The sequence below is a fragment of the Oryctolagus cuniculus genome, chromosome 12, assembly GCF_964237555.1.
Source record: "Oryctolagus cuniculus chromosome 12, mOryCun1.1, whole genome shotgun sequence".
In the NCBI taxonomy this organism is placed as follows: domain Eukaryota; kingdom Metazoa; phylum Chordata; class Mammalia; order Lagomorpha; family Leporidae; genus Oryctolagus; species Oryctolagus cuniculus.
In genome coordinates this window covers 53,572,749-53,595,255 of record NC_091443.1, presented here as the reverse complement: position 1 = coordinate 53,595,255, position 22,507 = coordinate 53,572,749, and the positions used below count along the sequence as shown (strand labels likewise).

Here is a 22,507-nt window from a genome sequence, read left to right as displayed (position 1 = left end):
AAGGATAGAAATGGAAGCATAAGTAGTGGTATATTATCTGAATCAGACAATAATTGTATGCCCGTAAACTTTAGAGCAATCATAAAATAAAAAGGTATATATTGCTAGTAAGCCAAACACAAAGATAGTAGCTTTCAACCTAATCACACTGACAACGACATTAAGCACAAATGGTCTATTTTTCAGCAGTTCTATTAAAATAGACATTGTCAGAATGGATTTAAAAAGCAAGACGAGGGCCAGCATTGCGGTGCAGCAGGTCAAGCTGCCACCCACAGCACTGGTATCCCACATGGTGCTGGTTTGAGTCCAGGTGGCTCCACTTCAATCCAGCTCCCTGCTAATGCCCTGGGAAAGCAGTGGATGATGGCCAGGGGTTGGGCCCCTACCACCTACTTGAGAGACCTAGATGCTGAAGCTCCTGGCTTTGGCCTGGCACAGCCCTGACCACTTCAGCCATATGGGAAGTGAACCAGTGGATGGAAGATATCTCCTCTCTCTCTGCCTCTCCCTCTAACTATGCTTTAAAAACAAAACAAACAAACAAACAAACAAAAAAACAACTCTTTCTCCTTTCTGTAACTCTTCCAAATAAGTCAATCTTTAAAAAAAAAAAAGGCGAGCCCCAAATATAAGCTTTAAACATAAAGTAAGGTAATGTGAAAGTGAGACATGTGATGTAAACACTAACCAAAACAAAGCTAGAAGAAGTAATATACCAAGTAGATTTCAAAACAAAGAATATATAAAGATCTCTTATCTGATGTGTTTGGGATCAAAAATATTTTGAATTTCAGATTTTGTTCAGATTTCAGAATATGCAAAAACATCAGATTGCAGAGAATGGACACAAGTCTAAATATGAAACTCATTTATGTTTCATATGTATCTTACAGCCTGAAAATAATGTTATATAAACAGTTCTTCAAAATACATGAAGCAAGGGGCCAGTGCTGTGACATAGTGGGTAAAGCCACCGCCTGCAGTACTGACATCCCATTTGGCCACCGGTTCAAGTCCTGGATGCTCCACTTCCAATCCAGCTCTCCGCTATGGCCTGGGAAAGCAGCAGAGGATGGCCCAAGTCCCTGGGCCCCTACACCTGTGTGGGAGACCCAGAAGAAGCTCCTGGCTTCGGATTGGCGCAGCTCCGGCTGTTGCAGCCAACTGGGGAGTGAACCAGCGGATGGAAGACCTCTCTCTCTTTGCCTCTCCTTCTCTGTGTAACTCTTTCAAATAAATAAATCTTTATAGAAAAATTACATGAATCAAAAAATAACAGTAGCACCAGGAGAAATAAACAGCCTTAAATTTTATTTCTAATTGATGAAAAAATTTTTTAGATCATATGCTAGGCTATAAAACAAGTTTCAATAAATTTACTAGGCTTAAAATGATACCAAAAAAATCTTAGGAAAATTTATCCGCAAGTCCGTAACCTGAATTTTCAAATAATTGACACTTATTTGTAAATAATTCACAGATCACATATTTTAAGGTTCTTTTTTGTTATTTATTTGGAAGAGTTACCCAGAGAAGAGAGGGAGAGAGAGACAGAGGTTCTTCCATCTGCTGGTTCACTCCCCAGTTGGCTGCAACAGCTGGAGCTGTGCCAATCTGAAGCCAGAAGCCAGGAGCTTCTTCTGGGTCTCCCATGTAGGTGTAGTGGCCCAAGGACCTGGGCCATCTTCTGCTTTCCCAGGCCATAGCTGAGCGCTGGATTGGAAGTGGAGCAGCCAGGACTTCTGAAGTTATCAATATTAAGAACAGGCCAGTGCCGCGGCTCAATAGGCTAATCCTCCGCCTAGCGGCGCCGGCACACCAGGTTCTAGTCCCGGTCGGGGTGCCAGATTCTGTCCCAGTTGCCCCTCTTCCAGGCCAACGGAAAAGGAAGACCTTTCTCTCTGCCTCTCTCTCTCTCTCACTGTCCACTCTGCCTGTTTAAAAAAAAAAAAAAAAGAACAGGGCGGTGCCATCGCTCACTTGGCTAATCCTCCGCATGTGGTACAGGAACCCTGGGTTCTAGTCCTGGTTGCTCCTCTTCCAGTCCAGCTCTTTGCTGTGGCCCAGGAGTGCAGTGGAGGATGGCCCAAGTGCTTGGGCGCCTGCACCCATGTGGGAGACCAGGAGGAAGCATCTGGCTCCTGGCTTTGGATCCGTGCAGCGCCAGCTGTAGCAGCCATTTGGGGGGTGAACCAACAGAAAAGGAAGACCTTTGTCTCTCTCTAATTCTATCTGTCTAAAAACCAAAAAACAAAAACAAAAAAGCAAAAAACAAAAGGAGCCTGGGTGTTGTGGCATAGCAGGTAGAGCCACCACCTGTAGTGCCGACATCTCATATGAGCACAGGTTCGAATTCTGGCTGTTCTACTTCCAGCGCAGTTCTCTGCTATGGCCTGGGAAAGCAGTGGAGATGGCCCAAGTCCTTGGGCCCCTACACCCATGTGGGAGACCCAGAAGCAGCTCCTGGCTCTGGGTTGGCTCCAGGCATTGTATCCATTTGGGGAGTGAACAAGCCAATAGAAGACACCCATTCTCTCTCTCCTTTCAAATAAATAAAATGTTTTAAAAAACAAAACATTACAGCAGCCTTACAGATATTAAAGTTGACAACTTTAGATGAAATTGACCAGTTTCCTGAAAGGCCAACTAGAAACACCTCTGGAAGAATCAGGTAATACAAGCAATATAACACCTATTTTAAAAAATTAAAATTGGGGCTGTTGCTGTGGCACAGGAGGTAAAACTGCCGCCTGTGGCAATGTCATCTCATATGGGCACTGCTTTTAGTCAGGCTGTGCCACTTCCAATCCAGATCCCTGCTAATGCACCTGGGAAAGCAGCAGAATATGCCCAAGTACTTAGTCCCCTGCACTCATGTAGGAGATCAGGAAGAAGCTTCTGGTTCCTGGCTTTGGACCTGCCCAGCTATGGCCACTGTGGCCTTTTTGGGGAGTGAATCAGCAGATGGAAGATATTTGTCTTTCCCTCTAACTCTGCCTTTCAAATAAAATCTTAAAAAAAAACTTTAAAATAAAAAAATAAAATCTTGAAATTAAAAAAAATTAAAAAAATTAAAAAAATTGAAAAAAAAAAAAAAAAAAGTTAAGGAAGAGATACTACCAATTCTACTACCTACTCTTTTCCAGAAACTTGGAAAGCATCACTTCCCACCTTTGTTTTAATGAAGGTAGCATTATTTTGATATTTTAAATCTTAAAACATGTAAGAAAATATCATGAACACAGCTACAAAAATTCTCAATAAAATATCAGTATATTAAATCCAATAATATACAAAAACAGTAATATATCAAAAAAGTCAGGTTTACCATAGGAATGCAAAGCTGGCTCAAAATCTGAAAATCAAGTTCAGAATACCAAAAAATTGTAAAAGATAAAACACATGATTAACCTAGAAAAAGTATTTGAAAAGATTCAAAATTCATTCATGATCTTAAAACAAGAAAAATTAGAAAAGAGGACAGAAGTTCCTTTAAATGATGAGACATCCAAGAAAAACCATCATATCATACTTAAAGAGTCAAAGACTGCTTTCTACGTACTATTACGGATAATACAAGAATATCTGCTCACAACTTCTACTTAGCATTGCACTGGAGGTCATAGATAGTGCAAGAAAAGCAAAGGAAAAGAAGTAAAAAGCACAGAGATTGCAAAGGACGTAAAACTGTATTTGCAGATGACACAATTACATAATAAGGAAATCATAATGAACCTGCAAGAAAGGTACTAGAACTCATGGGTTTAGCAAGACTGCAGAATACATTAACAAAAAGAAAATTCAACTAAATTTACCTATATTAGAAACAAATACATTTAAAAACACTTCAAGAAGTATCGGATTTAGAAACCATTTAACAAACAACTTGCAAGATCTGTAGACTATAAACTACAGAATACTGCTAAGAGAAATGGAAAAGGGCCTAAATAAATGGAGAGATATTCAATGTTCAAAGATTAGAGGACTCAATATTGTTCTACCATTAGTTCTCACTCAAATTAATGTACAGGTTTAACACAAACTATCAAGACTGCAGCAGGCTTTAAAAAAATTATTTTATTTGCAAGGCAAGTAGAGCTAAAGCAAGAGAGAGAGGGAGGGAGGGAAGGCTGAAGGGAGGGAGAGAAAGAGAGGAAATCTCTCAACCACTGGGTCACTCCCCAAATGCCCACAACGGCCAGAGCTGGGCCAGCCAGAGGACAAGAGCCCAGATCTCAACTCAGGTCTCCCACATGGGAAGAAGAGACCCAAGTACTTGAGCCATCATCTGCTGCCTCCTAGGGCACAGTAGCTGGAAACAGGATATAATGTTAGATTGGAAGCTGAGGAGACAGGAGTCAGCAGAGCACTCTGATACAGGATGTAGTATCCCAGGTGGTGATGTAACTGCTGTGCCAAATGCCCACCCACTGCAGCAAGCTTTTTTGAAGAAATAAACAAAAACATGAGTATAGCTCATCTAACAACAGAAATATATTAAAGAAATATGGTCTAGAAATAATCCCTCTCTTATAGTCAACTGATTTTTTTTTGTTCAACAAATGATGCTAGATTGGCTATTTATATGCAAAATATGAACCTTGAACCTTACACCATGTAAAAATTTAATTCAAAATGGATTACAGACATATAAACCCTAAATCTGTAAAATTCTAGAAATCCTTTTGTAAACAAATATTTTATTTTTTTGAAAAGCAGAGAGAGGAAGATAGATCTTTCATCTACTGGTTCACTCCCCAAATGGCCACAATGGCCAGGTCCGGACCAGGCCAAAGCCAGAAGCCAGGAGCTTCTTTCAAGTTTCCCATGTGGGTGGCAGTGCCCCAAGGACTAGGGCCATCTTCTGATGCTTTCCCAGGCACATTAGCAGGGAGCTGGATCTGAAGTGGAATAGCTGAGACTCAAACCAGCGCCCACATGGGATGCTGGCATTACAGGTGGTGGCTTTATCTGCTAAACCACAATGCCGGCCCCTGGGCATTTAGTCTTGTGTTTAAGACACCCACATCGCCTATTGGACTCTGTGGTTTGGTTCATGACTCTGGCTTCAGACTCCAGCTTTCTGTCCAATACAGTCCTTGAGACATAGCAGTGATGGCGTAAGAAAACGAGTTCCTACCACCACATGGGAAACCTAGATTATATTCCTGGTTCCTGGCTCAGACCTTGGCTGTTGTGGAGAATTGAGCAATGATGGGGACAAATAAGATCTCTGATTCACTATCCTTCTAAAATAATTTAGAAATTTAAGGGCTGTTGTTGTGGCGTAGCAGGTTAAGTCACAGCCTGCAACCAGCATCCCATATGGGCGCTGGTTCAAGACCCGGCTATTCTACTTCTGATCCAGCTCTCTGCTAATGTGCTTGGGAAAGCAATGCAAGATGACCAGGTCCTTGGGACCCTGCACCCACCTGGGAGACCTGGAAGAAGCTCCTGGCTCCTGGCTTCAGCCTGGCCCCACCCTGGCTGTGTGGTCATCTGGTGAGTGAACCAACGGACAGAAGATCTCTCTGTCTTCCCCTCTTTCTCTGTAATTCTTTCAACTAAATAAATAAATCTTAAAAAAAAATTAAAAATATTTATGATCTTGGTTACATCAAAAGAAAAGTAAATGAAAAGCACAATACAGAAAAGAAAAATTTATCATACAATTTGTTAACATTTTACACTACAGATCTTCAAAGACAGTTAAGAAAATGAAGAGAAAAAGAAGCTAATGGAAGAAAATACACAAAAAAATAATATAATAAAGGACTTGTATCCAGCTGTCGCTCCCCCTCTTCATGGAGGAACGACATAGGACCCTGCGCTGTTCTTCTGTCTGCTCGGCCCTCCCCGGGTTTGCTGCTGGTTCTTCCCGGGTTGGCTACTATCCCTTCCACCTCCGTGGAAGGGCAGTTCCCCCTGGCCACATTCCCCACTTCCGCAGGGGAGCGGCACACCGCCGGCCGGCTCTTCTCGGGGGCTGCACAGGTGTTCCCCTTAGATGTTCCCCATAGATGTTCCTGGTGCATGCCGTCTCTCTCCTCCTTTATAGTCCTCCTCCGCCAATCCTAACTCGGCTGCCCACACGCCGAGTACGCTGCTCTCCAATCAGGAGCAAGTCCTACAGTTTATTAGTTGAACTGGAGGCAGCTGTGCGGAAGCTGTTTACTTCTCTCCCAGCGCCATATTGTGGGAGAGCAGATGCATAGAATAAGTCTCAATTCCAGTAACTTAGTCCAGTCCGGATTGCTCCCCACAGATCCCCCTTTCTTTTTATTTTTTGGCGTTGATACGCGCCTGTCTTCGGTGTCCCGCGGCACACACTCTGCTCTACTTGCTAGAGTTGCCACAGGCTCTTACAAGTCCTATCAATCAGGCAAACCGAATCCGGGTCCTCTCTTCGCCATGTTGTGAGGAGGTTTTTAGGCGCTGATGCGTGCCTGTGTTCGGTGCCCTGCAGCGCATGCTTTGCTCTGCCTGCAGGGGCTTACAAGCTCTATCAGGCAAACCGAATCCAAGCCTTCTCATTGCCGTATTGTGGGGGAGACTTATTAGTGTTGGTTCGTGCCTATCTTCGGTGACCTGCAGCTCATACTCTGGTCGAGCTGCTTGCTGGCGCTTACCGCCTTAATCAGGCAGACCGAATCCAAGCCTTCTAATTGTGGTATTGTGGGGAAGCCTTACTGATGTTAATTCGTGCCTGTCTTCGGTGACCTGCGGCGCATAAGCTGCTAGCCGCCCAGGTGCTCATCGCCTCACTAATCGGGCAGACCGAATCCAAACTTTCTCGTTGCCATGTTGAGGGGAGGCCTTGCTATTTCTCTATCTCCGGGCATTCCTATTTCTCCCATTTTACTTCTATCTTCCAGCATTCCTATTTCTCTCACTTTACTTCTAAACTCCTGTTTCTCTTATCCCCGCGGCTTTCCGGCGCCCGCCCCGAGACTGCTTCTCGGCGGCTTCCCGGCTCTGAGCCGCTTCAGCCCGCGCTTCTCCGATCTGCGCGGCTTCCCGGCTTTGCGCGGCTTCCCGGCGCCTCGCCCCGCGGCAGCTTCACGGCTCTGCGCGGCTTCCCGGCGCCTCGCCCCGCCGGCGGGTTCCCGGCTCTGCGCGCACGCTCCGCGGTCTCCACGCACTTCGCGCCCGCACCACGGCCTCGCGCCAGCCCCGGCGTTCCCCATCTATTCACGCCCCGTGCTCTCTCTGCACGCGGCGGCTTCCGCGAATGTTTCCGCCACCACCGGCATTCAGTCCAAGTTCCCCGGACTAACCTGGCGAATTCCAACCTGGCGGCCCACGTCTCTGCCTCTGGTTCCAGATCTTCGCCTCTTGCTCCCCGGGGTGACTTGAAGAATTCCAAGGTGGCTTATGTCTCCGCCTCGGCCTGCACTCGCGGCTTCATCCTCCCTAACATTTTTCTCCACCCGGTATGTTTCCTTAAGTTTTCTTCCAACAATATTCCTCTCATTTCTCCTGGCTACTCCCCACAGTCCGCATCTGAGTCCAAGCCTCCTCCAGGTTTCACTTTCGCTTTCAATCTCCTAGCTTCCCCGCCATAGTCCGCATCCGAGTCTATGAAAGCTTTCACTTTCGCTTTCAATCCTAACTTCTTTCCCACAGTCCGTATCCGAGTCTATGCCTAGGCTTTCAATAGCTTCTTCCGGCACCTTTCTCGTCCGGCTTTTCCCTAGGCTGTTTGCTAGTCTCTCTCTCCGGTATTTTCCCATTTCTTTCCGTTTCTTCCCTATTAGGTTTCCTAACCGTCCTAGGTTTCCTATCCGAGTCAGGTTTCCTATCCGAGTCACGGCACCACTATGTCGCTCCCCGTCTTCATGGAGGAGCGACACAGGACCCTGCCTAGGCTTCATATCCGAGTCACGGCACCATTATGTCGCTCCCCCTCTTCGTGGAGGAGCAACACAGGACCCTGCCTAGGCTTCATATCCGAGTCACGGCACCATTATGTTGCTCCCCGTCTTCGTGGAGGAGCGACACAGGACCCTGCGCTGTTCTTTCGTCTGCTCGGCCCTCCCCGGGTTTGCTGCTGGTTCTTCCCGGGTTGGCTACTATCCCTTCCACCTCCGTGGAAGGGCAGTTCCCCCTGGCCGCTTTCCCCACTTCCGCAGGGGAGCGGCACACCGCCGGCCGGCTCTCTCGGGGGCTGCACAGGTGTTCCTTCAGCTAGATGTTCCCCATAGATGTTCCTGGTGCATGCCGTCTCTCTCCTCCTTTATAGTCCTCCTCCGCCAATCCTAACTCGGCTGCCCACACGCCGAGTACGCTGCTCTCCAATCAGGAGCAAGTCCTACAGTTTATTAGTTGAACTGGAGGCAGCTGTGCGGAAGCTGTTTACTTCTCTCCCAGCGCCATATTGTGGGAGAGCAGATGCATAGAATAAGTCTTAATTCCAGTAACTTAGTCCAGTCCGGATTGCTCCCCACATCCAGCCAAAATAATTTGTATGAATCAGTAATAAGAAAAGCAATCTGATCTTAAAAATGGGCAAGAGGGGCTGGTGCTGTGGCATAGCAGGTTAAGCCACCGTCTGCAGTGCCGGCATCCCAAATGGGTGCCAGTTCAAGTCCCGGCAGCTCCACTTCTGATCCAGCTCTCTGCTATGGCCTGCGAAAGCAGTAGAAGATGGCCAAGTCCTTTGGCCCCTGCACTCGCTTGGGAGACCTGAAAGAAGCTCCTGGCTCCTGGCCTCGTATCAACACAGCTCTGGCTGTTGCAGCCATCTAGGGAGTGAACCAGCAGATGGAAAACCTCTTTCTCTCTCTCTGCCTCTCTGTAACTCTGCCTTTCAAATAAATAAATAAATCTTAAAAAATGGGCAAGAAATATGAATACTCCATCAAAGAAGGTATAGGATGGAACATATACATATGAAGATACTCAACATCATGTCATCACAGAAATGGAAAGTAAAACCACAATGTGATAGCACTCTAACACCCATTACAACAGCTAATATTAAAACAACTAACACCACTAACTGGTGGTGAGGATGTGGAGCAACTGCAACTTACACACTGATGATTTTCCAGCCACTGTGAAAAATGATTTGGCCAGTTTTTTCTTTAAACATAAACACATAAACACATAACCGTATGACCTAACAATCCCAATGTGAAGCCATTCTTCAAGAGAAATGAGATCATATCTTCACACAAAAACCTGCACTATCGCTTAAACAGCAAGTTATAATAGCCTTCAGGTAGAACAACCCAAATAAATATTTGTTAACTGGAGAATGGGTAAATAATACCCATACAAAAAAAATACCATCAAGTAAGAAGGAATGCAGTACTAACGCACACATCTTAGGCAAATTTCAAAAGCATTATTTTTAGAGGGATGCAAATCCAAAAGATCATATACTGCATAATTCCATTTATGTAAAATTTTAGGAGAGGAAAATATGTGGTGACAGAAACCAGCAATGGGATTGAAGGAAGAGGACTATTATAAGGAACTTTTGCAGTGATGGGAACACTCCTGATTGTGATGCTGGATATTAGACCGTACACATTTGTTAACTCATTGTATCATAAATTGATACATTTAATTACATGTAAATTGTACCAATTCTGATTAACACTTCATAGACCCAGTATTTGTGATCCTGTGTAAACTACCTGCATATATTTCTTAAGACAGTACTTAGCTCTTTCCGCCATCTTGGAGCCTGTGGAGGCCTGCAGGGAGCAGGACTTCTAGAAGGCAGCTATGTCTGGAAGACTGTGGTGCAAGGCCATTTTTGCTGGCTATAAGCGAGGTCTCCGGAACCAAAGGGAACACACGGCACTGCTTAAAATTGAAGGTGTTTATGCTCGGGATGAAACTGAATTCTACTTGGGCAAGAGGTGTGCTTATGTGTACAAAGCAAAGAACAACACAGTGACTCCTGGCGGCAAACCTAACAAAACCAGAGTAATCTGGGGAAAGGTAACTCGTGCTCACGGAAACAGTGGCATGGTTCGTGCCAAATTCCGAAGCAACCTTCCTGCGAAGGCCATTGGACACAAAATCCGTGTGATGCTGTACCCCTCAAGGATTTAAACTATTGAAAAGTAAATAAATAAAAATGGGAAAAAAAAAAAGACAGTACTTAAAGTATACATTTCTATTTTTCCTCACAATTTACTTCTAAGATCTCAATCAATTTCTTTTAAGATTTACAATTACAGCCTTTCACACTCCCAGATGATGGGGAATGGCAGGCTAAACTATATATGGTTTATTCAAAACATTACCTTATATACCTAGGGGTCACATCTGTTTATTGGTTTCTGCTATATCCATGAGTACATGGATATCAAAAACAAAACAGCTCTTTCCTAACCTTCAGTAAAAGCAGATAACTAGTAAAAAATATGCCACCTGTGTTTTGTAAACGAAAGACCTTAGATTCTGATTTCCTTTGTGTAAGTATCCATAAAGTATCTTTGGGTATTCAGGTAAAGTAAGTAGTCTCATGTCTAACACATCTCAGATTTTCAAGTCCTGGTCTATAACAACCCAAAGGCAGTCTCACCTTAAGCACATCAGTAATTTTTCCCTCTTTAATTAAAAGGCCGAGTGACAGGTAGAGAGAGATTTTCCATACACTAGTTCACTTCCCAAGTGCATGCCACAACAGGACAAAGTCAGGAGCCAGGAACCAAGTGGGTGGCAGGAGCCCAAGCACTTGGGCCATCGTCTGCTGCCTCCCAGGCACTTAGCAGGAAACCAGATCAAAAGCACAGAGTAAACAGGACTTGAACTGCACTCTGATATGGGATACGGTGTCCCAAGGAGCAGCTTAACCCGCAGTACCACAATGTCTGTCCCCTGTATCCCTTACCCTGTTCGCCATCAGTAGACTTCATGTATAACACACCACATTAAAATCCTGTAATAGACAGTTCATGGGATAGAGGGGAGACTGCTGGAAGATTTACTTACTTCAACCATTCCTTGATGGGATCCAGAGAGGCTACAGGAATGGCATTGATCATTGTCACTTTCTTGCTATAATCCTTATAGACAATTACCATATCAAAGTTCTTCAAATGAAACTGGACCCGTTCAAAGTGGATCAACTCCACTTCATCCAATGTCACCACAAAAGGGGGCTGTCAGGGAAGAAAAGGATCATTCTTACATAAATATTTCCTCCAAAGTATCAGTCTTCAAATACTTTTAGGATCAGAATCACCACACAAAGCAAAACTAAACTGTTTATGAGGGTTTTTTTTCGAAAGCCTAAAGCAGTATGACTTACAAATAATTAGGACCAAATACCTACACTCCTGCTTTCTTTTCTCTAACAAGTTTCTTAGGAAAAGAAGGTATGAAATGCTCACCCATTCTGTAGCATTTACCAGCGCACTGCTAGTGGGCTGAAGGAGGCAGGTACTCCGATAAGGAGCTCCATTAAATCTGAAATAAAATAAGAAAACTCTTGTGATCAACTTGGTTCATCACAAGACCAATTTCTTTCTTCTTGCCATTCCAGACTAGGTTCCCGCATGCTTTCTCATGGGGAATCATCTCCAGAGGGTGGCTCTTAGTCTTAGCCATTCACTCAAACCTTTAAACATTTTCTAAGGGATGTGGGTGTCTTAAAGATTAGTCACAGGAAAAAGATAAATGACAGGAGATGTTACATTACTATTAAAGGAAGAATAAAAAGACAGACTAGTGAAAAACTAGTCCAGGAAGAAGATGAGATATGTTACCCCAAGTCTCTAAAAGGCACTTCAAATTCCAGTTCCTCCTTTGTTAGAGCCTCTACTTTCTCAATGAAATTTTTAAAAGCTGTTTTCAGTTTGTGCCTCATTTCTCGTTCCATCTGTAAAAGAAAAAAATATTAACAGTAGCCATTGTGTTTCTTGTTAATGTTACCTCACCTCAGAAAGTTTGAAGCGCTTTTGTATTCTGATTCCCCCATAATATTCATATGCGCACATTATTTAAAGTCACTATACCACTAACTTTAGAGCTGAGTCAACAACCTAATAAGTCTTTTTATTTTTTTATTTTTAAAGATTTATTTATTTGGAAGTCAGAGTTAGAGAGAGAGAGAGAGAGAAATCTTCCATCCACTGATTCACTCTCCAAATGACTGCAACCGTCAGGACTGACTCAGGCCGAAGCCAGGGGATTCATTTGGGTCTCCCACATGGGTGCAGGGGCCCAAGCATTTGGGCCATCTTCTGCTGCTCTTCCAGGTACATTAGTAGGTAGCTGGATCAGAAGTGGAGCAGCCAGGACTTGAAGTGGCATCCATAGGGATCCCAGCGTTGCACACTGTGGCTTAACTGCAACACCAAACTACATAAGACTTACACTTAGGCCACTGAATTGTATGATCTCATCATATATATGAATCTTCTGTACAAATTCAGGGCTGTTTATAAAATACAATTCCTGGGGCTGGTGCTGTGGCATAGTGGGTAAAGCTGCCACCTGCAGTGCTGGATTGAATCCTGGCTGCCCCACTTCCAATCTAGTTCTCTGCAATGGCCTGGGAAAGCAATAGAAGAAGGCCCAAGTCCTTGAGCCCCTCCCTGCACCTGTGTGGGAGACCAGGAGGAAGCTCCTGGTTCCTGGTTTTGGACCGGCCCAGCTCTGGCCACTGCAATCATTTGGGGAGTGAACCAGCAGATGAAAGACTTCTCTCTGCCTCTGCTTCTCTGTAACTCTGCCTTTCAAATAAGTAAATAAATCTTTAAGAACAAATAAATAAAATACAATTCCTGAGCTCAGATTTGTACCTCATCCTAACTCACTACACTATAAACATAATACTAAATTTTACAGACCTGCTCAGCATAGAGGTCATCTCGGTCATGCATATGCTGATGTTTCCCCAGGTCTGTGGTGATCTCTCCCACTTCTGTGTAGAACTGCACATCTGTGTGTCGCTTCTTCCCAAACATGATGGCATTCTGATGGTATAAATCAGAAAAGACAAGAAGTCAGAAGACTTACACCACTCAACACCACAGAGGTCTTACACAAAAAGGAAAACATGAAAAGAGAATTTGGAGAAGAGTTTATATGTTTTGGTAATCATTATGTATCTATCACACCAAAGAAACCACATATTTAGCAACTTCTAGATGCCTCACACTGTTGGCTTTTTATATAAACATTTTATTCAATTCTTAACCATTATGTCACATCATCCTATAACAGAACACTTATAAGGACTTCTCAACTAAGCAATAAATATGCCATTACAGTAACTCTGAAATAAGTATCACATTGTTGAAATATTAGAATTGAAAACCTGGGAATTAATGAGCTAATGATCTTAAGTGTTAAAGTAATGGTTTTCATTACTATTTTACAGGTAAGAAGCTGAGAAAACTGGGTAGCTTGTACTAGAGCTCAAAACCACTTAAGTAGAAAGGTATTAACCTTGAGGTGAAAGTGCAAAACAATAATCATTTCTCCATCACAGGGCTGGAACAATGCATGTTTGATATTATTGTACAGAATATCCACTTTGTCTCCTCGAACAGATGTGAAGCGGAAACCTGAGGAAAAGAATGAAGAAACTAAGGACTGAGCAGTGTCATTAGGTCAAACCAAAAGGCTCCTTCCTATCTTTTTTTTTTTTTTTTTAAGATTTATTTGAAAGGCTGAGTTAGAGAGGCAGAGGCAGAGAGAGAGGTGTCTTCCATCCACTGGTTCACTCCCCAAGTGGCTACCATGGCCGGAGTGAGCCAGTCTGAAGCCAGGAGACGAGTTTCTTCGGGTTTCCCAGGTGGGTGCAGGGGACCAAGGACTTGGCCCATCTTCTACTGCTTTTCCAGGCCACAGCAGAGAGCTGGATGGGAAGTGGAGCATATGGGATGCCGGCACTGCAGGCAGCGGCTTTACTTGCTATGCCACAGCACCGGCCCCTCCTTCGTATCGTAGCTATTTTGAACAGGGTCAGTGGAAATGCCAACAACTTTTTTCTGGCCAGATAGCAATTTACATAGAATCTTCCAGCACCTCCTCATCAGATTAGATAATTTAACCTTACTCCTACATACGAGCCCCCAGAGGCAAAGCCCAGGCACATGAAAAACCATTCATACCATTGACATGGGCCTCCAGTGAGCCTTGCATCCTTTTCTGGGCAATGTTTGGGCGAATGTACAGATCTTTTAGTTTGGGATTACTCCGGTTTAGATTGATCACCAGTGAGTCTTGTTTCACTATGCCCTAGGCAGAAAGGAAATTCACGTGAATCTTCATGAAGCTTTACATGTCCCCCAAAATACACATGTCCCTTTGTACAAAGGTGCTCTGTGTTCAGGTTCACCTCCTTCTCTTTCTCTTCTGCTTCTCGAGTCTTATAACGCTTCTGTACTTCTTTTATAATTCGGAAAGCGTTCTGAAGATTCAATGCTGGTACTGTCTGTTCTCCGGGTGCCTTCATATTTGAAGCTCGATATGTACTGTAGAAAAGGGGTAACACAAGCTTATCAGGCCAGGTGACCTGTACCCATTACTATACTTTGTAACTGGCTTAGTGTCTCTTAAGAGAAACATATACCACTGAATGGTGAGAGAACTGCCTGGAGAGCTGAAATAAAGAAAATCTCCCTTTTTGCTCTCTTAAATGGAAAGTATCATAAATGACTAATTTACTGTTCAAATCTGGTACAACATTCCCAAATTATCCTATTCCACACCATGAAGGAATAGAATCCAATGTAGTATACATTTTTCTATTTGAGGACTCTACTATAAATTATGTGTAGTAAATATAAAAAATTTTCATGATGATTCTAAATTAAGAGTCTATCCTCAAAATACTCCATCAGCCAAAGCAATCCCAAACAAGGGCCACTGAGAGGCTCAGCTGCTCATTAGGTAAGGAGGAGGCAGCACAGAGGATGAAATGTTTCTGAGAGGACCGCTCCAGCCAGCAGGGGTCTGGGGACAGTTGTCTTCCTGAAGACTCACATTTCTTTGACAAAGGTAGCTTCAGGGTTAGGAAAGATGTTGCCCTCATTTCTGCCCAGAGCGCTGCCTGGGCAATAAAAGTTGATTCGCAAGTAGGTATAATCTCCTTCCACAGACATACTTATATTCTGTTCAAAGAAAGGAAAAACACAAAATAAAACAGGTTTCTTTCCTAGATCAAGATCAGCAGCTATAGGGATGTGCTAATTAAATCAGAGTTACAAGATTGGGCTGTAACCTTAATTGAAAACTAACAAATATATATATCTTTAGCTTAATGTTTAAAATGACCAAATGTTTTCCAAAAGAAACACAAAAGTTCATTTTCTAATGCCATTTACACATCTACAATTCAATAATGTTTAAAGTTCAAAGGAAGATGGGTAAATTGTTTCTAGACTGGTTTTCTACAAATGAAAACTGGAAGAGGAAAGAGAATGACAGTAGGAGATTAAGGGAGAGAAAAAGTCAGTAGAGTGAGAAGGGTGGAGTGTAGCTACAGAAAGGGAGAGAGATGAATCAGACAGATCATTTATGGCAAGCATAATTAATATTTTATGAAGTTGTCTGAATGAAATACTTTGCAATGCTAGTACCTTGATTGTGGCAATGTGAAAAGGTGTGGCAATGCCAAATACTGGCATTATTACAGTCTCATATTTCTTATCAATGTAGATCTTCATTTCCCGAATATGAGGTTCCTTAGGCATCAAAGATGGGTTTTTATAGGACACATTAGATTTGCGAGCTCTGGAGTAGGATAAAAAATACAAAAACAAAAACAAAAAACCGTGAAATTTCTGCAGTTACACATAACCCTAATGTACTCTCAATGCCCACCGTAAATTCTTACTTCTGAATCTGCTGTTCTCCCTTCTGCTCAGTCAATCGCCTCTTTGCTTCTTCATTGAGTTGTGCTGCCAGTTCTTTTTGATGTGCTCTTCGCTTCTCCTCAGCCGTCATCTCATTCTAATGAAGAAAAAACTCACGTTATCAGAACATGTGAATCATGATACAATCTCAATGTAACTTAAAGTTGTAAACTCACTCGTGTTCTTTCTGTAAGTAATGCTGCTCGAGAACCCCTTCCTAAAAGGTCCTCTGCCTCATCCTTCTCCTCCTCCTCCTCTTCCTCATCTTCATTCTAGGGAAAAAGTCATTAAAAAAAAAAAAATCAACCTTACTTTTTATAGTCTAGTGTTGTTTAACTTCTTCATTGTATGGAAATTCCTATACCATTCATTTGTTTCTTCCTACCTTCAGAAAAATCCCCACATTCTTCACTTTCTTCTTCACAGAAGTAAGAACGGTGGCTGGGCCATCCTAGGGAAAAAAGGCATTGAGACATCTGATTTAAATTAAGCACTTTCATTTTCTAACCTAATGTATATTGAGCATTACTTTGAATCCAAATATATATTAAAATCTTTGACAATGAATAAATTTTTTATTCTCCCAACCCCTCACTAGAAACTATAGCTTAGGGGCCAGTGTTGTGGTAGAGAGAGCTAAGTGTTGTCCATGGTGTCAGTATCCCAGTTCAAGTCCAATGTGCCTGGGAAAATGGCAGAGGATGGCTCAAATGCTTGGGCTCCTGCAACCATGTGGGAGACCTAGTTCCTAGCTTTGACCTGGCCTAGCCCTGAACATTGTGGCCATTTGGGGAATGAACCAGTGGATAGAAGATCTTTATTCCTCTATCTCTCCTTTTTTCTTGGTAACTCTTTCAAACAATAAGTAAATATTTAGAAACCATAACTTAGAGGGTAACATTGAGGCAATGGTTTAAGACTACAGGACGGCCGGTGCCACGGCTCACTTGGCTAATCCTCTGCCTGTGGCGCCGGCACTCCGGGTTCTAGTCCCGGTTGCTCCTCTTCCAGTCCAGCTCTCTGTTGTGGCCCGGAAGGGCAGTGGAGGATGGCCCAAGCGCTTGGGCCCTGCATCCACATGGGAGACCAGAAGGAAGCACCTGGCTCCTGATCGGTGCAGCGTGCCAGCCGCAGCAGCTATTTGTGGGGTGAACCAACGGAAAAAAAGAAGACCTTTCTCTCTGTCTAACTCTGCCTGTCAAAAAAAAAAAAAAAAAAAAAAAAAAAAGACTACAGGACTTGGGGGCCAGTGCTGTGGCATAGTAGGTTAGGCTTCCATCTGTGTTACTGGCATTGTATATGGGTGCTGGTTTGAGTCCTGGCTGCTCCGTATCTTCTTCTTTTTTTGTTAAAAGATTTATTTTTTAGGAGCCAGTGCTCCTGGCGTAGTAGATACAAGCCACCACCTGCAGTGCTGGCATCCCATATAGTCACTGGTTCGAGTCCCGGCTGCTCTGCTGATGCAGCTCTCTGCTATGGCCTGGGAAAGCAGCGGATGGAAGACCTCTCTCTCTGTTTCTGCCTCTCCTCTCTGTGTAAGTCTGACTTTCAAATAAATCAATAAATCTTTAAAAAAAAAAAAAAACAACCCCACACAGATGAGAAAAGTGATTATGACAAAAAATAAAAAACAAAAAAGAAAAAAAAATTATTTTTTATTTGAAAGTCAGAGTTACACAAAGTGAGAAGGAGAGGCAGAGAGAGAGTGGTCTTCTATCCGCTGGTTCACTCCCCAGATGGCCGCAATGGCTGGAGATGCGCTGATCTGAAGCCAAGAGCAAGGAGCTTCTTTCAGGTCTCCCATGAGGGTGCAGGGGCCCAAGCACCTGGGCCATCTTCCACTGCTTTCCCAGGCCATAGCAAAGAGCTGGACAGGAAGTGGGGCAGCTGGACATGACTGGCGTCCATATGGGATTCCGACAAAGTAGGTGGTTGCTTCACCTGGTACACCACAGTGCCGGCCCCTGCTCCACTTCTGATCCAGCTACTGGCTTGGGAAAGCAAAAGATGGCCCAAGTGCTTAGACCCTGCTACCATTTGGGGAGTGAACCAGCAAAGACCTCTGTCTCTCCCTGACTGTAATTCTGCCTCTCAAAAAAAAAAAAAATTTTTTTTTAATAAAAGGTAATAAAAGGATGACAGGATTTATTTGAAGTTTACCTTACTTTCAAGCTGTGTGACATTTGGCAGATTACCTAAACTGTGCCTTCAGTTTGTTTGTATAAGGGATAATAAGAAGGTGAATCATGGGGGGCTGTGTGTGGTACAGCAGGTTAAGCCACCACTTGGAATTCCAGCACACATCCTGAAGTACCAATCGGAGTCCCAGCTATTCTGCTTCTGATCCAGCTTCCTACTAGTGTGTCTGGGAAGGCAGCATAAGATGGCCCAAGTACTTGGGCCACTACTACCTATGTGACACCAGGATGGAGGTCCTGTCTCTTGGTTTTTCTATGTCCTATAACTGACTATTTGGTCATTTGGGGAGTAAATCAGGGGATGAAAGATCTATCACTCTGAAGTTTGAATAAACAAATCAAACAAACAAACAAACAAAAAAAGAAAGCAAAAATCCCATAGAGTACCACATTGGATAAAGATACAATGAACTAATGTTTACTAGTGCCTGGCTTCCAGTAGAAGCTGAAATATTTGTTATCATTATTATTAAAAGCCAGTTTCAGGCCGGCGCCACAGCTCACTAGGCTAATCCTCCGCCTTGTGGCGCCGGCACACCGGGTTCTAGTCCCAGTCGGGGCGCCGGATTCTGTCCCGGTTGCCCCTCTTCCAGGCCAGCTCTCTGCTGTGGCCAGGGAGTGCAGTGGAGGATGGCCCAAGTGCTTGGGCCCTGCACCCCATGGGAGACCAGGAGAAGTACCTGGCTCCTGCCATCGGATCAGCGCGGTGCGCCGGCCTCAGCGCGCCGGCCACGGCGGCCATTGGAGGGTGAACCAACGGCAAAGAAAGACCTTTCTCTCTGTCTCTCTCTCTCACTGTCCACTCTGCCTGTCAAAAAAAAAAAAAAAAAAAAAAAAAAAAAAGCCAGTTTCTGGCCGGCGCCGTGGCTCAATAGGCTAATCCTCCACCTTGTAGCGCCGGCACACCGGGTTCTAGTCCTGGTCGGGGTGCCGGATTCTGTCCCGGTTGCACCTCTTCCAAGCCAGCTCTCTGCTGTGGTCCGGGAGTGCAGTGGAGGATGGCCCAGGTGCTTGGGCCCTGCACCCGCATGGGAGACCAGGAGAAGCACCTGGCTCCTGCTTTCGGATCAGCGCAATGCGCCGGCCGCTGGAGGGTGAACCAACAGCAAAAGGAAGACCTTTCTCTCTTTCTCTCTCTCTCACTGTCCACTCTGCCTGTCCAAAAAAAGCCAGTTTCTGCCAAGTGAAAGTAGTAAGAAATGAAAAACAATACACTGTATGACTGAATTTCATGAAGTACCCAGAATAAGCGAACCTTTCAAGAACAAAAGTAGTTTGGCCATTGTGTAGGCCTGGAAAACCTAGGGGAAAGAGAAGGAAATGGGGAGCGATGACTGGTGGGCTCAGAGCTTCTTTCTGAGGTGGTCAAAATGTTCTAAGATTAGATTTTATTGAACTCTGAATATCCTAAAAATCACTCAATTGAAGTGATGATTTACAGGCTATTGTGAAATGCAGTGCCATGAAGCTGTCACTGAAAAAAACACAGGAAATCAGTTCCACTATGAGAACTAATTCCTGACATCATTATCAAGGTTCAAGCAGCTTGGTTTAAATCAGTCCCTATATACTATCTTTATCCCAGCTGAGCTACAAGGACTTTTCCTCTTGGGTAGCATTCAACAATGAAATGAAAACACCCGTAAGGTCCAAAATGTGCTTCAAAGTCAGTTCATCAACAGTCAAGGTTTCAGAGGCAGTACATACCTCATCAACAAGTACTGTATCACCAATGAACAGAGCATAGGTTTTCTCTTCTGGTTTCTTTCCCTCCTTATTAGTCAGGTCTGAGAATCCCAAATTGATGCTGAAAACCATTCCTGAAACAGTAAAACAGGGATCAGTCTGCAGCTGTAAAAAGATGGAGAGGTGTAACACTTACACAAAAAAGTAGATAAACCTAATGGAAAATTATTAAAAAATGTATTTTCCTTTTGGATGCATGTAAAACTTACCTTTTTTCAGTTTGTACTGATTTTTACTATTGATTACTAGAGAACCTTCACGAAATTCAATTCCCATTCCAAATCTAAAATGGAACAAGAAGAAAAGTGAGCAATAGGCTAAAAGACCTCTTAAAATGAATCAAGTATATTCATTTTAATTTTTAAGATAATAGGCAAATATGCTAAGGTGATTTGCATCTGTTGATCTATTAAAGAAGATTCAAAGATAGTCTTCAGCTTTTAAGTATGATGTATAAATCCATTTTGAAAATAATTTCCTGACTAAGTAACTTGTGTAACATTAATTATAGAAAGCCTTCTTGGGAGCGAGCATTTACTCTAGTGGTTAAGACACCCATGCCCCATGGTGGAATATCTGGGTTCAATTCCTGGCTCTGGATCCAGACTCCAACTTCCTGCCAGTGTAGATCACACATGGCAGTGGTGACAGCACAAGTAACTGGATTATGTTTCTGGTTCCCACCTTTAGCCTTGGCCCAGCCTCAGCTACTGCAGGCATCTGGGGAATGAACTAGCGAATGGGAGATCTTGGTCAAATAAATAAAACTTTGAAAAAAAAGTTTTTTATTTTAGCTTATTTACCCATGTTTAGACTTGGTATAATATATTACTCTCTGCATCAGAGAAGCTCAACCTCTAAGGAGACTGCCTAGTGCTTTTGTTCCCAAATGTCTTTTTTTTTTTTTCTTTTTTTGGACAGGCAGATTTAGACAGAGAGAGAGAGATAGAGAGAAAGATCTTCCTTTCCTTTGGTTCACCCCCCAAATGGCTGCTACGGCCGGCGCACTGCGCTGATCTGAAACCAGGAGCCAGGTGCTTCCTCCTGGTCTCCCATGCGGGTGCAGGGCCCAAGCACTTGGGCCATCCTCCACTGCACTCCCGGGCCACAGCAAAGAGCTGGACTGGAAGAGAGGCAACCAGGACAGAGCCGGCACCCCAACCGGGACTAGAACCCGGTGTGCCGGTGCCACAGGTGGAGGATTAGCCTAGTGAGCAGCAGCGCTGGCCTCTAAATGTCTTTTGTTCTGCAACACATGAATAAGTATTTCCAGGTGTTCAATGGCCAAATATATCTGAGGAACATTGGATTAAATAAAGCGTAAAAAAAAAATTAATTAAGTTCAAACATTAGGACATCTCAGAGTATGCAATTTGTAAAATGTAAGCTGATATCCCAAGAGAAGAAATATAACATGTAATTTTTTCCTAACATTTGAAATTTGGTCCAAGAACACCTACTGGCTAGAATACTACAGTAGTCTAAAAAACTTTCTACCCTATACACCTAGAAATACCTGAATCCTTCTCACTTTCCTTGATAGCATCATGTGTTTGGCAAATGGTTAAGTCTAACACTCCCTAAATGTTGTCTCAATCATTCAACTCGTATAAGACTATAGATCACTGTCAGTCATGAAAACCAACTTGGTGATAACGCATTTCACAGCTTACCCTAGGTTTTTGGTAATTTTGTTTAGCAACTCTGGTTTCTGCTTTTTAACCACGTCCATGACAGCATTATACACGTCACATATCTTCACACCTAACAAGACAGAAATAGGACATTAATTTTTTAGAGAAAAAAATTTTTAGTATTTTCCCCTCTATCAAATGCCCTAAAGCACTGTTTCTCAACGTGGGTGAAGTAAGGAATGCAGTGTCAGTGGTGATAGGGACTATAAATTTCTAAGTTCTATTTTTAGGAACAATACATCTGTTTTTTTTTTTTTTTTTTTTTTTTTTTTTTTTTTTTTAAAGTTTTACAAAGATTTATTAAAGTCAAAGACCTCCAGCCACAGCAGCATGGAGGTGGGCTTCCAAGAGAGGAAAAAACCCAAAAGGCCCTGTAGCATTTGGGTTTTTAAGTACAAATTCGAAGGAAAAAAAACATTCACCTAGTCATTTTTAATTACACTGAGAATCAAAGAACCAGGGGGACTGCAGAACACTAGCTGGTATCAGTGAAGTAATCTTACTATTTGATAACAGGTGTCACATTAAAGCTATTATATTATTTGAAAAATAGGCCCCTGAGGTGGGACTGTTCTGTTCTTTGATAAATGGGTAAATTACTATTAGGAACACTCTAGCCTTTAACTTTTTAGGGTTGAGGTTGTGAATGGATATACCAAGCTAGAGTATTTTAGATATGGTGGCCCCAGAGGGTTCTTTACTCTCATTAAATAAGTTATGGTCATGATTCCCAACAGGATTTTTAAAAAGCAACGTGGAGAAATGGTGTCTAGAAGCTCTGGGCAACATTGGTGGACTTGTGAAATAGTTTAAAGGGAATAATTTTTAAAGTTCCACTTAGCCAACAGGAAGTGCAAGAGTCCAAGCAATGGAGAAATCAGACATTCTGCTTTCTTTTGAGGTAGTTATTTGCTTGCTTAGCAGGGTTGGTACTTGTTCTATTCTCACACTTGATGTAGGATTAATATACATGCCATTGGTAAGACACTAGTCCTCAAGCTTTCTAAAGAATAATAATAACACCAAGATATTTTAT

General features: G+C 43.2%; 2 protein-coding genes across 2 annotated transcripts in view; one reads left to right on the top strand and one right to left on the bottom strand.

Moving 5' to 3' along the window:
• Positions 1-22,507, bottom strand: part of SUPT16H (SPT16 homolog, facilitates chromatin remodeling subunit) — a 49,923-nt gene that overhangs the window by 8,003 nt on the left and 19,413 nt on the right. Inside the window, exons 8-22 of the mRNA XM_002718048.5 lie at positions 21,451-21,541; positions 19,987-20,060; positions 19,739-19,851; positions 16,219-16,284; positions 16,010-16,105; positions 15,815-15,930; positions 15,558-15,711; positions 14,962-15,089; positions 14,315-14,450; positions 14,088-14,214; positions 13,420-13,538; positions 12,819-12,944; positions 11,733-11,845; positions 11,358-11,433; positions 10,957-11,126 (exon numbers count right to left, since the gene is read on the bottom strand). Of these exons, the coding sequence (XP_002718094.1) occupies positions 10,957-11,126; positions 11,358-11,433; positions 11,733-11,845; positions 12,819-12,944; positions 13,420-13,538; positions 14,088-14,214; positions 14,315-14,450; positions 14,962-15,089; positions 15,558-15,711; positions 15,815-15,930; positions 16,010-16,105; positions 16,219-16,284; positions 19,739-19,851; positions 19,987-20,060; positions 21,451-21,541 (1,705 nt within the window). The remainder of the gene's footprint in view (positions 1-10,956; positions 11,127-11,357; positions 11,434-11,732; positions 11,846-12,818; positions 12,945-13,419; positions 13,539-14,087; positions 14,215-14,314; positions 14,451-14,961; positions 15,090-15,557; positions 15,712-15,814; positions 15,931-16,009; positions 16,106-16,218; positions 16,285-19,738; positions 19,852-19,986; positions 20,061-21,450; positions 21,542-22,507) is intronic.
• On the top strand, positions 9,660-10,112 carry LOC100353295 (large ribosomal subunit protein eL33-like). The gene has a single exon (XM_051822630.2). It carries the CDS (start codon positions 9,739-9,741, stop codon positions 10,069-10,071), a length of 333 nt encoding a protein of 110 aa, XP_051678590.1. The 5' UTR covers positions 9,660-9,738; the 3' UTR covers positions 10,072-10,112.